Source organism: Otolemur garnettii, unplaced genomic scaffold (assembly GCF_000181295.1).
Source record: "Otolemur garnettii isolate 467f Iridium unplaced genomic scaffold, OtoGar3 scaffold00062, whole genome shotgun sequence".
NCBI classification, from domain to species: domain Eukaryota; kingdom Metazoa; phylum Chordata; class Mammalia; order Primates; family Galagidae; genus Otolemur; species Otolemur garnettii.
In genome coordinates this window covers 3,079,098-3,092,846 of record NW_003852457.1, presented here as the reverse complement: position 1 = coordinate 3,092,846, position 13,749 = coordinate 3,079,098, and the positions used below count along the sequence as shown (strand labels likewise).

General features: G+C 46.3%; 1 protein-coding gene across 1 annotated transcript in view; it reads right to left on the bottom strand.

Moving 5' to 3' along the window:
- FAM135B (family with sequence similarity 135 member B) overlaps positions 1 to 13,749 on the bottom strand; it is a 283,763-nt gene that overhangs the window by 6,705 nt on the left and 263,309 nt on the right. Inside the window, exons 13-18 of the mRNA XM_003792859.2 lie at positions 11,061 to 11,062; positions 7,548 to 9,553; positions 5,542 to 5,708; positions 2,831 to 2,922; positions 1,678 to 1,775; positions 189 to 340 (exon numbers count right to left, since the gene is read on the bottom strand). Of these exons, the coding sequence (XP_003792907.1) occupies positions 189 to 340; positions 1,678 to 1,775; positions 2,831 to 2,922; positions 5,542 to 5,708; positions 7,548 to 9,553; positions 11,061 to 11,062 (2,517 nt within the window). The remainder of the gene's footprint in view (positions 1 to 188; positions 341 to 1,677; positions 1,776 to 2,830; positions 2,923 to 5,541; positions 5,709 to 7,547; positions 9,554 to 11,060; positions 11,063 to 13,749) is intronic.

The window sequence follows — 13,749 nt, the reverse complement described above, 5'->3', positions numbered from 1 at the left end:
AGGCTGGGAAGTCTCACCTGGACTGACCGGGGTGAGGCTGGGAAGTCTCACCTGTCCTGACCGGGGTGAGGCTGGGAAGTCTCACCTGTCCTGACTGGGGTGAGGCTGGGAAGTCTCACCTGGACTGACCAGGGTGAGGCTGGGAAGTCTTACCTGTACTGACCAGGGGTGAGGCTGGGAAGTCTTACCTGTACTGACCAGGGCACTGTTGCTGTACAGGGTCCCCAGGTGAGGCCCGGACAGTGACAGGAAGGTGTGGAGTTTGTTGAGGTAATACCGGAACCGGGGCCGCGTGAGAACCGATCTGATGATGATGTTGCCGAGAGAATGGCCAATGAAGCTGCGTGGGATAGAGGGTGCAGGTGAGTGCAGCAGTGAGGCCACCACTGGGGATGCTGGCTTGATGTACCCCAAGGCCAGCACCACAACCCCCAGTGGGTCCAGGGTTGCTGGCAATGAGAATATGGGCTGTTAATTCATCTCCATCAGGTTCCTGAACTCTGGCCATCTCAACCCTGAGAAGAGGTCTTCGTGGGTCGAGCTCTGCACCCAGAGTGCTCAGGGAAGAAGTGTGGGCATTTTGAGCCCGGCTTTGCATCATCAGAGGTCCTGCCCATCCCAGGTGGTCCCCAGGCCTTCCTGCAGTCCTCCGGGGAGAAGGGAGGGTCCTTTGGGAAATGTACCTTGGAGCACTGAACTATCCTGGTCACTCACAGGGTAAAGTCCCAGCTCCCTGGCCTGCTACGGAGACCATTACTACTGAACTTGAGATGACCTCTGAGTTTTTACCCATTTCCTGCCTCACCTGCTGTTGATTCTGGAGCTGCCCCTTCTCAGCCCACCTTGTACTTGATCCCCTCCTACAGGGTCTGCTCCAGCCATGCTGCCACTCACAGACCCCCAGATTCGACACATCATTACTTTCAAATTAAATATTTAGTGAAGCCCTATTTATGAGCGGGATACTGCTCTATCTTTCCTGTGATCAGCACAAAACAAGCAAAAGGAGGGAATGAATGTCAGCCTCTGACACTGCAATGACTTGCTTGAATTCTCTTATCTGTAGCTAAGGCCTCAGAATCCTCTTTCATGGAATTAAAACGGTGACACTTTACTGGGGAAGACTAAACGGGTTGATGCATATTGAGTTCAATGCGCACATATTTCAATGATCAACAGATGCAAGGTACCTCCCAGCACCTCACCCACTGAAATATTTAGACCAAGTTACTTGTTCTTGTTAGTCTGAGGATGAAATCAGCACGACTGACCCCTCCCTGGGAGGCAATCCCCTCAGCCGTGTGAGGACTGTCTCAAGACACAGAGGTGCCGAGATGCAGAAAGGATTTGAAAGAGCATAAGAGGTCACATACCTGAGACACTGAGAGTCAAACTTGTAGATGTGAGAACAAGAATTCAAACCCAGAAGTTCTTGTTTTAAATCTAATACTCTGTCTCCTGAGCTACAAAATATTTATTCTCCCTGACACACAGTGTGACGGATCTGAGTGTGTCCACCAACCCTGATCACTCATGTTCTGAAAGTCACACATTGGTCTAGCCTGGTGTATACAGAAAGCATCATACCACATTGGTATACAGCAGACATTCACACAAGTGTCTCCTCCCACCCCCACCGTGCCACCCCAGCATTAACTACCTGTGGTTTCCCGTTACCTTATTCGGGATATGGAGAGGTTGTACAACTGAATGTGTTGAATGATTTCATCCAGTAACCGGTCCGTCATGGTGTCAAAGTCTGCAAACGTGTCCGGCTGGAAGAAGAGAGAATGATGGGGTGTTGGGTAGGTGTGTGGCCACGTAGGCTCCGTGCACAGCCTGCCTTCCCTGTGAGACACACTGTGTGCTCTGGGGTGTGCTGAGCCTGGGGTCAGAGGTGCAGAGGGTGATGTGACTTCAGGACAAAAGGCCCACAGACCTGGGCATCAGCGAGGAAACAGAGCTGCTGAAGTATCTTCATTTGGGAGGGTGACTGAAAACCAAGGGACGACGAGATGGGAGCAGTGAGCACGTGATGCCCCCTGAGCACTGCTTCACCAATGAGGGAATGGGCTCTGCAGGGGAGGCCATGTGCTCGCTTTGTGCAAGCCAGGATTCACACCGGGGCATGTCCAACCCCAAAGCCCCCGCCCTCTCCTGGCATGGCCTTTGGAGTATACTATGAGGCTGTGTTCACAGGACCATGCCCAGCTTTGGGGAGGATCCTCAAGCTACCTGTGTCTAAGAGGGTGGTCGGAAGATTCAGGAGCATAAAAAGAAGGTTGGCAAGCACAGGAAGACATACTAGACTGGTTTCTATAACTTCAGTTGTGAATCTTAGGAAACAGAAGCCATGGGGAAGCAGATTTCGGGTCAACATCAAAACATGAAAGTTTCTTGTAAGTGGTGCCATCCTACATTGGTGCTGTCTGAGATGTGCTATGTTCCAGATTGGCAAGATGAACCAAGAGTCTCCTGAGTATTATCAGGGGTGAGGAAGAGGCATGTTGGGGGCAGAGGAGAGATTTGGAGAAGGCCCCAGACCCCCTGCCATCTGCCCCTAGTGAGCTTCTCAGCACAAGAAGGTGAAGCTGCCCAGCCTCTTAGCTCCCACCCACCCTGACGCCTGGCGCGTTTTCATCTCTCACACTCCTCTCACTTCCCCTAAAGAACACAGTAGGTCTTATCTCTCTTCCCCATCCAGGCGCCTGGCCAGTGCCCCCTGCAAGGGCTACCTCCTATCCGTGTGTGTCCACAAATGAACAATGTGCCTTTAGGAGGCTCATGCAAGGCATACCCTGGGGTTCTTCCGGTACCGAATCCGTCATACCTGGTTCTTTTCAGACATTAAGAAGTCCAGTTTCCCTCCAGGGAGCCCCAGCTCTATGAAAGTCTTCACCAGCCGGAGGTCTGCACTGTTTCCTGCAAATGACAGACAACCCCCACCCCCAGCCCCACGGTTAATCACAGGAAAGGTCTCACACACAGCTGCCTCTCTGCCTCTTCTCCCTTTCTGCTGAGTTTTTCTATTTGGGGCTAAGCAGAAAATATAAACAACTCAAACCAGTGCTCCCCTGCCACCCCACCCGGGACACAGGCAGACCACGGTCCTCCTAGGGGTCCGACCTCAGTAGGGCTACCGGCTGCTCTATCAGCACGTGCTAGGACACTGTCCAGGCAGGACCAGTGGGAAGCACACCGCCTCCCCTTCTTCCATGCCACATTCTCTTTGCCAGGACACTGTGTAAACATGTTGCCTAATGACTGACATGGCATCACATGACACCCACAAGTTCCCTCGTAAAGTATTTGCTCAGCACAAAGTCTCTCTAATTCTGCCATTTACAGGCAATCAGCAAGGCCCCTGCTAGGCCAGGCAAGGCATAGTTATCAACACAGTGTGAGACTCGCCCTTGGGAACAGGAGTCCCGACAGAGCAAGCTCCAGGGGACTCCACAATGACCACCAGGAACAGGAAAGAAAGTTCAGAGTTGCAGGCTGCAGCTAACAGTGAAGTCACAAAGAACACGGGGTCCATGTTGCTCCTGAAGCAAAAACCACGTGAAAATGAACTTGACCTAACAGAACAAGATGAACATTCAAGTATCGTTAGGCTTAATTCCATGCAGGTAACAGGAGTTCTAGGGCATCTTAATCAAGGTTTGGACTGTTCCTGAAACAGACAGATCCTCACAGAGTCTGGACATTAGAAGCTGTTATTTGGATACACAGGCTGCCTAGTTTACGGTGTAGATATACCCACAAAGGCCACCGTTTCAAAGTAGTTTTCAAGTTGTGAGTGAAAATACGATTAATTTTATATTATTCTTTAGGAGACTACCCAATGACTCAAAAGCAGATGAAAGTGCCACATGGAACTGGGCGTAACTGAGCTGTTGGGAGCATCCTTCCTCCTTCAGGAGGCCTCATCATGCCCAAACAGCACCATGCTGGTTCCTGACGGAGCACATGCCCAGGTTTGCAGGGTCACAGTCATCAGTGGTCATTGTTTCTAGAAAATATGTGGATTTTGTGGCAGAAGGTTCAATTTCATGCATTCTTTCTTTCATTTCTGTCAGCAAATTTCAGCTCTTTAGTTTTGCTATTTTGGTTGTTATTGAAGTTTCTTAATGACATTCCAGGATGTGTCTTAAAAAATAAAATTAAGTGAAAAGTTAAAAGTGTTTACATTGAGCACAAAATGTGTTTATGTAAGAAATAAAAATGTTCTCCTTTTCTTTAGCTACCAAGGAAAAAAGAACTTTCTACAACTTAAAACTTTCTCAGGAAATGTGATTTAATAAGATGGTAAATTGAGAACATTTACAAGAATATAAATCTTGGGCTTATTAGACAAAATGTAGAGTTGTGTAAATATTCATAACTTATCAACACGAACACTTCTCTGTTAATATAACTCTACTCTTGGAAGCAGAATTTAAGCAAAAAGACCTTATAAAATCCTGAAGAGTTTAGACATATTTTGCCTTGACCTTGAGAAGAAACCTGTGCTTGGCCAGCTGTCCTCTGGATGGCTTGATGGTGGCAATGTCACCACAGCTCAGTTTTCAGATTGGTACAATACCCATGACACTGCTCTGTCTTTATAAGATCCCAATTCTCTCAGACGCATGGTATAAAAGATAAAATCCTATGATCTGACTGGAATTCTTATTTCAACACAAATTTGAGAATCTGATCCTGTTGAATTGAACTCCATCTAAGTAAGAGACACAGTCCGGACATGCTTAGCATTGAGGGGATGAGTGAGACAGCTTCTTTGTCCTTGCAAACCCCAGAACTGGGTAGAGTGAATGGGTACACGGAAGGTGACCCGCAGTGAGAGATGAATAAAAATGGGCTACAGAACAAGCTGAGCTCCGCAGAATCAGTGTATTCATTCACCCACTCCATCCTCCGGTGCTGCTACCAGTCTACTGACCCAGGAATCCCTTAATCCTGGTACTCTGACCTCTGCACTCACACGTCTCCCTGATACACTCATTCCGATAGCACATTCATTCACTCATTCACTCAGTTCCTCCTCTTATTTTATACCAGGCGTCCTCAAACTTTGGCCCGTGGGCCACATGCGGCGGGCCTAGGACATTTATCGGGCCCGCTGGGTGTTTTTGCCGCCGCTGCCTGTCCTGCTTAGCAGCCGACTCATCCCAGGGCCTGCAGTGAACTGGCCCCCTGTTTAGAAAGTTCGAGGACCCCTGTTTATACCTTCATTCTATTAATATTTCATTCCGTTTGTTCATTCCATTTATTTATCTATGTATTTATTCAGTTCACTCCTTCACCATATTATTTCACAGACTGAACAATGTTTTTTTTTTTTCTCCCCCCTGCTGGAGAGATTTTTTTTTTTAAGCAAGGCCATGACATTTGTCCAGATTCCTCATAGTTACTGTCATTCCACAGTTGTTAATGGAACATGTTATTGAGCTAATATCTGATCTAAAGTAATTCATAAAGATTATAAATTGTGGCCAGCACAGAATTTTGAGGAGGAAGCTTTTGTTTTCAAGAACTCACCATCCAGGCCATGGACACAGACAACTAGGTGAATCCCATCCTCCAAAGTTTCTTCCTCTTCCTCTGGCGGGAAGTACGGCATATCTGAAGCTAGCACAGACACGTCGCTGTACAGAAAGCCTTCAATCTTCAGTTCTTTTTTAAATTTTTCTTTGGCCTGATAGAAACTGGAGAATACACTAATTAATCACAAGGGAAGCTGCGTACCTTATGCTGCACAGGAAATGTGCTGGGCTGGTGTGCAGGGGACTGAGCAGGAACTGTGACTGTGAGCCCTCTGGGGACACACTGATGAGGGAAGCTTTGTGCTGAGCAAGGGGGCAGTGGCACCTCAGAAAACCAAAGCTCTGAGAGCTCTGGTTCTGCAGGCCATATGGCTGCTGCATTGGCAGGGTGACAGGATTTCCAAGAGTCTATCTATCCATCTTCACCCTCGGGATCTTTCTAAAGGAACCCCACCCCCAGGTGAAGGCTTCCTAACCCAGCACTCAAGCCCCCCAAGGCCTGGCTTTCCTCTGCATCTCCGGCATCACTCCTCACCACTTCCAGCTTATAAAAATAATACATTTCTTCTCATTCTCAGCGTGAACTATATGACGTGGCTCAACTTCTATGTCCAGTGCCTGTGGGTCTATATGCCTGCAATGCCTTTCCCACCTGGCCATGACATCTTGCACCTGCTTACTGACAGCATGGACTCAGGAGTCTGATCGCCAAGGTCAGAGTCTTGGCCTTCACGCTTGCTATCTCATATTACCTACCATTGGTATCATCATCATCATCACTGTATCTCATATTTTCTTCCCGGAGTAGGTGTTGTCTTTTCCAAGAAGCATCTTCTAGCCACCACCCCCATTCACACTCACCACATCACATCCCTCCGGGTCTGCTATGCACACCTGAGTCATCACAGTCTCCCAGTCACTGCCCTCAGTCACTTCTCCCATCGGGTTACACTAACACCCAGGACATCCCTGGCTGGGCATCTAACAGCTTCTGCTCTGTGCTTGTTGAACCGATGAGAAGTTCCAGATGATAGGTTTTTAACCCACTTTATGAAACAAAAGGTCCAATGTTCACCTGCCTGTCCAGTTTCTTTGGGAGACATCATTAATAGGTAAGCCTTTAGCATTTTGTAAAACATTAAATGACATGTTTCCATATAATTATTTGGTTACACATCTAATTAGATACTATACATTGAAAAAGTAAACCAAAGAACCCCATAGCATTAAAAGGGGCTTAAGGGGAAAGTCTGCTGAAGAATTTCTATTCTCTAAAGGCTCCTTAAAGCCTCTCAAAATGTCCAAAGGTCAAGGACAATGATATCTGTAAGAGAGTTGTCTCGCATAATAGAAACAAAACTTAAATGTTCACTTTTAAAGGATTTGGTCAATAAGTCTTAGCCTATCCATGCGATAGAATATAGAGGGTCCCAAAAAATGTACACACAACTTAAGAGATGATATTTATGTATTACTTTCTGAGGTTGAATGCAAGGTATTGTTACCAGTCAAATGTACCTGGACACACTACACACATCCTCAGTTTGTAGTTTGTACACTTTGGGGGAATGATTGATTTTACTTTCAACAAGATCTATAAAAATGCGTATACCTTTTTTGGCACCTTCACCTGTCTTGTGTAAACATCAAAATGATGGTGCAGAAATTGATCTATAAACATAGGAAGATATTCTAATACATTACTCAGTTAAGAAACTCACTATGAAGCTTGTACAGAATGATCTTACTTTTGTATAAAAAGCATTGATTCATATGCATAAATATAATGTGTATATATATATGAATGAAAAATGTGGAGGAACATATAAAATATAAACATATAATATAAAGTGACAGTATTTGGCAGGTGGGTTTATAGCTCAGTGTTACTCCCTTACACTGTTTTGTGTTCTTTGTATGATATAAATATATTGTTCTATCACAATCTGGGGATCGTGTGCCTGAACTTGAGAACTGCTGGTGAGCCACCAGCCGGCTTACCTGAACATCCTCTCACTGACTTCTTCCTCCAGTTCGCTGGGATGGGCAGAGACAACTCCGAAAGAGCCCAGAGGTTGATGAGTGATGGGAAATAAGGTCTGTTTGGAAGAAAATCCAGTCCTGACAGGGGGCTCCTTGGTCACAGATGAGAAAGGGAGGCACGTGGCAGTGCAGGACACAGACAGGTTGACCACCTCCACGGCCTTCAGGCCCTCCAGAGAGAACGACTCTGTGGAGGTCACGGGCGACACCCCGACAGAAGTATTTGCCTGTGGCTCTTGGTTTCTGGAAACTTTGGAGTGAATAGAGTGAGTCACAGTGGGGCACACAGTGCCTGCTTTGTGTCTACCCTCTGAGGAGGCAGTCACGCCTCGGTCACCTCCTCTGTCATCAGTGGTACGAGGTGAACTTCTTTTCTTGCCTGGTGAACTCTGGCTGATGACATCAGCCTCTGACGTACGGTTTGATTCGGGCACCTTATGGGGGGAGATACCCTCAACCTCCGAGACGCCACTGCTGGAAAGGGCCTGTTTACCCACATCCAAGTCTCTGGCTATGCCCTTTGGGGTTTCCACTAGTGCTCTCTGAAAAGACCTCGTCCCAGGACTTTCGAGTGCTATGACGCACGGTATTTTTAAGTTAAGAACTTTGGTTTCAAGGCTTCCAGTGTTCTCAGTCCTGCTCTCAAGATGACAGTCCCCTCGAGGATCCGACTGACTTGCTTTACCTTTGGGAATGTCCATGTAACCAGGGCCGTGCAGGTGGTCACCATCTGACTCTGTCCTGGCGTCCTGGACTCTGGAGCCATGACAAAGGTGAGCACAGTGTCCGGGAGAATCTTTGCCCTGGAGGTACATATCTGGGGTTTCACCAAAATCTCTACCTTGTTGCTCAGGGTCAGTCTCATTGGCAGCCTCCTCTGGGCTACTGATTTGGGGTGCAGACACAGACTTGGTCAACTTGGTGAGCGCCAGCTCCCGCTCTTCCTCCTCAAAGGGCAGAGAGCTAATGGAGGTGAGAGAGGCCTGGATCCCGCTTGGCAAGCTCACGTTGCTTTCAGTGTGTCCGCCCTCCAAGGAGCTCCTGTGCAGGCCGTGTCTGCGCGCAGATGGCTGCAAGACTTCTCGGTCACTGGGCAGCTCCAGGGCCCTGCTCCGGGCCTCGGACCAGGCGAAGGAGCTTGGCTCACTCTCGATACCTGAATCAGATATGATGGAAGAAGATCTCTTGATGACCCCGGAGAGCACGGACAGTTCTTCCTGCTCCTCCTGCTGGGGGTCCTTCAGGGAAGACCTAGCGTCCACCAGTGGCTCCTTGGGAGTCGAGCTGAGCGGGTCACAGGGCTCGGAGGGGATGATTTTCAGACGCAGCAGCAGCACCTTGCTCTCTTGTTCACCTCCTTTCCCTACAGTACTCAGCTCACCATGGAGAGCTATTTTGTCTAAAGAGATGGCATTTTGGTGGCTTTCAACTGTTACTACTTTACTTAACCCATTCCTGTCTGAGCCGCACTTGTGTCTGGAGCTCCTGCTTTCGTGCTGGGCACTCACGACCACCGTGGACTCTGCTTTGGAGGGAGTCTTATTGCTAGAGTTCACATCGATGTAGGTCAGTGCTGGGGCCTGTCCGTCCTCGGGGTCTGGACTCCTTTGGGACAAGTCTGCCTTTGCCAGCAGGTGTGTTCCAACGTCAGATCTTTGGCCAGTCCCAGATTTGTCTTTCTGTGCCCCTGCTTTGTCCTGAAACTCACCAACTGTCAGATACACCTGAGATTCAGAGCACACGTCTGCAGGATTTCGTGTAGTTATATTCTTATCTGGCTTTGGACCTCTAATAACATCTCCATCCAAGTCCACCTGGGGTGGTTTCACAGTAGATGAGACAAGTTCATCCGTAACAGATAATTTTCTATTTACAATATGGTTCTCTTCTTTCTTTTTTTTTAGATTCGTGACTGTGGGACTTGTTACTGAAACATCAAATTTAGGACAAAGACTCAAATTATTCTTCACAGAATAAAGACAAAATTATATTATAGTTTAAGAACGTCTGTTTACCGTTATGCAAATAACTCACACAGCACAGTAAATAAAGAATTGGGCCGTCTTGTTTTCCTGTTTCCTGAGCAACGCCTTCTAGATTCTTGGAGTTTCCCAAGTGATAAGAGTGTCTTTGTTAATTATGGAAGTCCCGATAGTGTATGCTGATCAGGTGACTCATGATGAGTCCCTAAAAAGTCATGCTAATGAATAACTCAGGACAGGGCTTGGACACGCTGTAAAGACCAACTGTGTGATTAGAGAGTGAGAACATTGAACCAGGCAGTGCCCACCTAACCTCCAGCCTGGAGGTGGGTTTCAGGCACAAGGCAAGTCGGCTCAATTACTTATGCCCACATAATAAGACCCCAATAAAACTCTAGATACTGGGTATAGGTGAGCTTCTCAGGTTGAAGACTCAGACTAACGTTCCCACAGGATGGTAAGTCCTGAGGACACAGAAACTTTATGCCCAGGACTGCCTAGGCTTCAGCTTGTGGCTTTCCATTTTTGACTGGACTCTATGTATATCTTTTATAATAACAATATAATTGTAAGTACAGTGCCTTCCTGAGTACTAAGAGTCACTCTAGAAAGTAATAGAATCTGAGGGGCCTAAGAGAACCCTAAATCTGCAGCCAGTTGTTCAGAAGTGTGTGCAGCCTGGGAACCCATGATCTTGCTTCATCTAAAATGAAGTCAATCTTATCTAGAATTGTGTTCCCAAACTGTGAAGTCTGGCTGACTCTGGGGATTCATATCAGAATTGCATTGCACAAATAAAAAGCTGCCAAATCTTGTCATTTTGTTTACTTTTTACTTATTAAAGTATGTTGAATAATTCCCACTTGTAAATATTACAATACTTCTCCATCTCATACACAGTATTTATAAAGTTTAAAAAAAAAATAGCTTTGGAGTCTGGAAAGCCTGATTTTCAATCCGGACATTCCCACTTGCCAGCTGTAAGATCTTGCATGACTACAGAATTTAAATGAGCTCTTTGCCTATTAGAGTTCACTTTTCCCAACTCTAGACTGGGCAGATTCACAGCAGCCAGCAAGTCTGATAGTCATCAGTCATAGTACAGCTGTTATACAAAACAGTGTTACACACGGAGAAGACAGGTTTCTTCTTTTTACAGAAATATATCCCCAAACATGAGGTCTGTAGCCAATGCAATTATGATAAGTAACATTCAGGCCACAAGAAAGTGCCCAGAATCACTGTGATCTTTGTAATAACATAGTGAGGAGCTAAAGCATGACATTTTAATCTCATTTTAGGGTAAACTTGTCTTTCTCTTCTCTCTCCCCCTCTCCTAATAATTCATAGCTCTTCTGAGCAAATCACCTCATATGATATTCAGTTTCTGTATACATAAAACATAAAACAGGAGGATTAGGTTTTTATTTCCCTTAAAAATTTTAAATTCTTTATATGGGGTTGGTAGGAGTTAAACAGATACGATCACTCCTGACTGTGATCACAGAGTCAACCACTCATGGGGCTTTCAGAAATCACCGTCTGATACCTCTGTGTGAGCCAATGATTGCATCAGGGAGATGATGGACCTCTCTCTCACATGGACATGTTCTTAGCATCTTGAGAGACTATCAGAAAATCCCACTTCCTCTGGGAGACCGGCCGCACAGCCTCCCGCCGGGAGAAGTTCTCTGTTGCAACTCCCCAGCACCCTTCCTACACGCTATAGCACGACGCATCCTGCCCACTGTGACCTCTCTGCGCATCTCCCCTGCCCTCTGGAGAGAAGGCAAGCACTGTGGGTGTACATAGCCAATGAACTGTGTTCGTCAGTGAAGCAGGAATAGAACAGAAATCCAGCAAAGCAAATACTAGTCGGCGCATTACCTCAATGTCATTTCTATGTGAAAAATCTCAATCCTGAGCAGTGGGATAAGAAAACAGGAAGTGAGCCACGATTATAAAAGTGACCAGTCTCTGCCTTTCAGAGAATTGCCAAATATTGGGACACATATGCAGGTACGCGTGGTTTTCCTGCAGAAACAATGTGGGACTTGGCAAAACTATGGTGACAATTAAAGGATCGGCAGGTGCCGGGGTAAGGAAGAGAGTAAACAGGTGAAGTGCAGGGGACGTGGAGGCTGGGGCAGCTTCACTGCCAGAGCCTGTGAGAGTGGAAACACGTCATTCATTATTCGTTTGTCCAAACCCACAGGAAGCACAAAACAAGAGTGAGCCTCGGGGTAAACTAAGGCCTCTGGGCAACCGTGACGTGTCAGCGTCACCCTCTGAACAGACACACATTGGTAAGAGGAGAAGCTATGCAAGTGAGGGCAGCTAGGAGGTGGGAATCCAGATATCTTCCTCTTTATTTTTCTTTGCCGGAAACCTGAAATTGCTCTATAAAACAAAAAGTCTCAACACAAAAAAGGTTAAAAAAAAAAAAAAAAGAACTTGTGCTGCTCTGTAGTATGAATTGAAACTCTTCAGAAAAGGAGGGAATGAGCCACCCAGGCAGGGAAAGGACACTCATGGGCTGCAAAGTTTGGGGTGTACGATCATGGGGTGTCAGGCATGGTTAGGCCACAGGGTAAGAGGTCAGGCAGCTGGAGGGAACCCACACTGTGGGTGGACCTGAATGCCGCCTGGGCAGGAAGCCTCTCCTCCTTACGTCAGAAGTAACAGGCTGTAGATTCTCAGAGCAAGAAATAAAGATTTATTAGATTTAGCATGGACAGCTGCAACCCAGAAAGTGCAGTGAGGAGCTAGACTGCCAAAATAGCAAATATTTGTTCTCACTATTGCAACTATGGAAAAATGAGAGTAGCAAAGGAACTGATTCAGAAAAAATAGATTTAGAATTAACATGCGGTCATAATTCCTCTGTAATAGTCGTATTATGAGTGTTATGGACTGGCCTGTCCTATGGTCACAGTGACCTCGTGAAGTAGAAATTATAGTCCCTTTTACCCAATTGCACACAGTTACAAAATATTTTTGGAAAAATGATATTTAAAAAGAGGTAGTCTGGCCAACGCTTCAGGCTTTAGGCAACCTACTCACCTGCTTTCAGACAGGGGAGAAAAGCTACAGACAGAATTGGTGGAGTGTGTGATACCCTGCAGGTATTCGAGCCATGGGAAAGCAGACCATGAACTCATGCTGCTATTTTAATATGGAAATGAAACTATTTTATTTCTATATTTTGCTACACTAAAAGAATAGAATGTAAATATATCTGATTACCTTATGGCAAGACAAAGATAGATATATATCTTTATTATATAGATTAAGGCCCCTAAACTCTACGTAAAAGAGGGAATCATTTCTTTCTTGCTAATTATGATGATCTGGGGTTAAAGAATCATCAAAGCACTTTGTGAAAAATCAAGTAGATCCAAGAAAGCTTTGGGTTTGGAGTGGGGCACAGGTGGTTCCGTAAAAGTACTTTGCAGGGGTGGGAGCGGCTCAGGTCAGAGGTAGGTGGAGAGATGTCTGGGGGAGACAGCTCTGTCTGTGCAGCAACTGCCTTGGGTCCCCCTAGGAAGATGAGCCCACGTGTGCTGTGCCGGAGATCCAGGCCCAAGCGCATCATCAAAGCTTCGAGGAGAGGCCAGTCCTAAAACACTATACAAATATGAGTAACGGATGCCTCAGAAAAGCCTGTGTGTGCAGATGACCCCAGAGAGGCCTGCTGCTGTCGAAGACTCCGGGTCCCCGGCCCGAGAAGTTACAGGAAAGGAGTGGGCAGAAAAGTCCCAGAGAGACCGAAGTTGACTTTCTAGCTGATGCTACAGGATGGAGGTTTGAAGATAAAATGAATTTGATTAATCAAAATATAGATATGCAATATGATCCCACGTACGAGTTGAGGGACTGAAATTCATATTGACTGAAATATCTGTAAATATGCCTAGAGAGACAGCCTGGAAGACAATCTACAACAAAAACGCATGATGATCTCTGACAATGGGTGTTCATATAGAGCAGACCCTCCATAGCTGACCACCTCCTTAGGTTGACCTAATTTTCGTAGACTAGACATGCACCACATGTACATGACTGTACAAATTTTCTGTAGTTAAATTGAAAGAAGAAAACTGTGAAGATAAGCTAATATATGCATATGTACACAGGCCTGCATCAATACATGTAAACACACAAATACATACCCTACC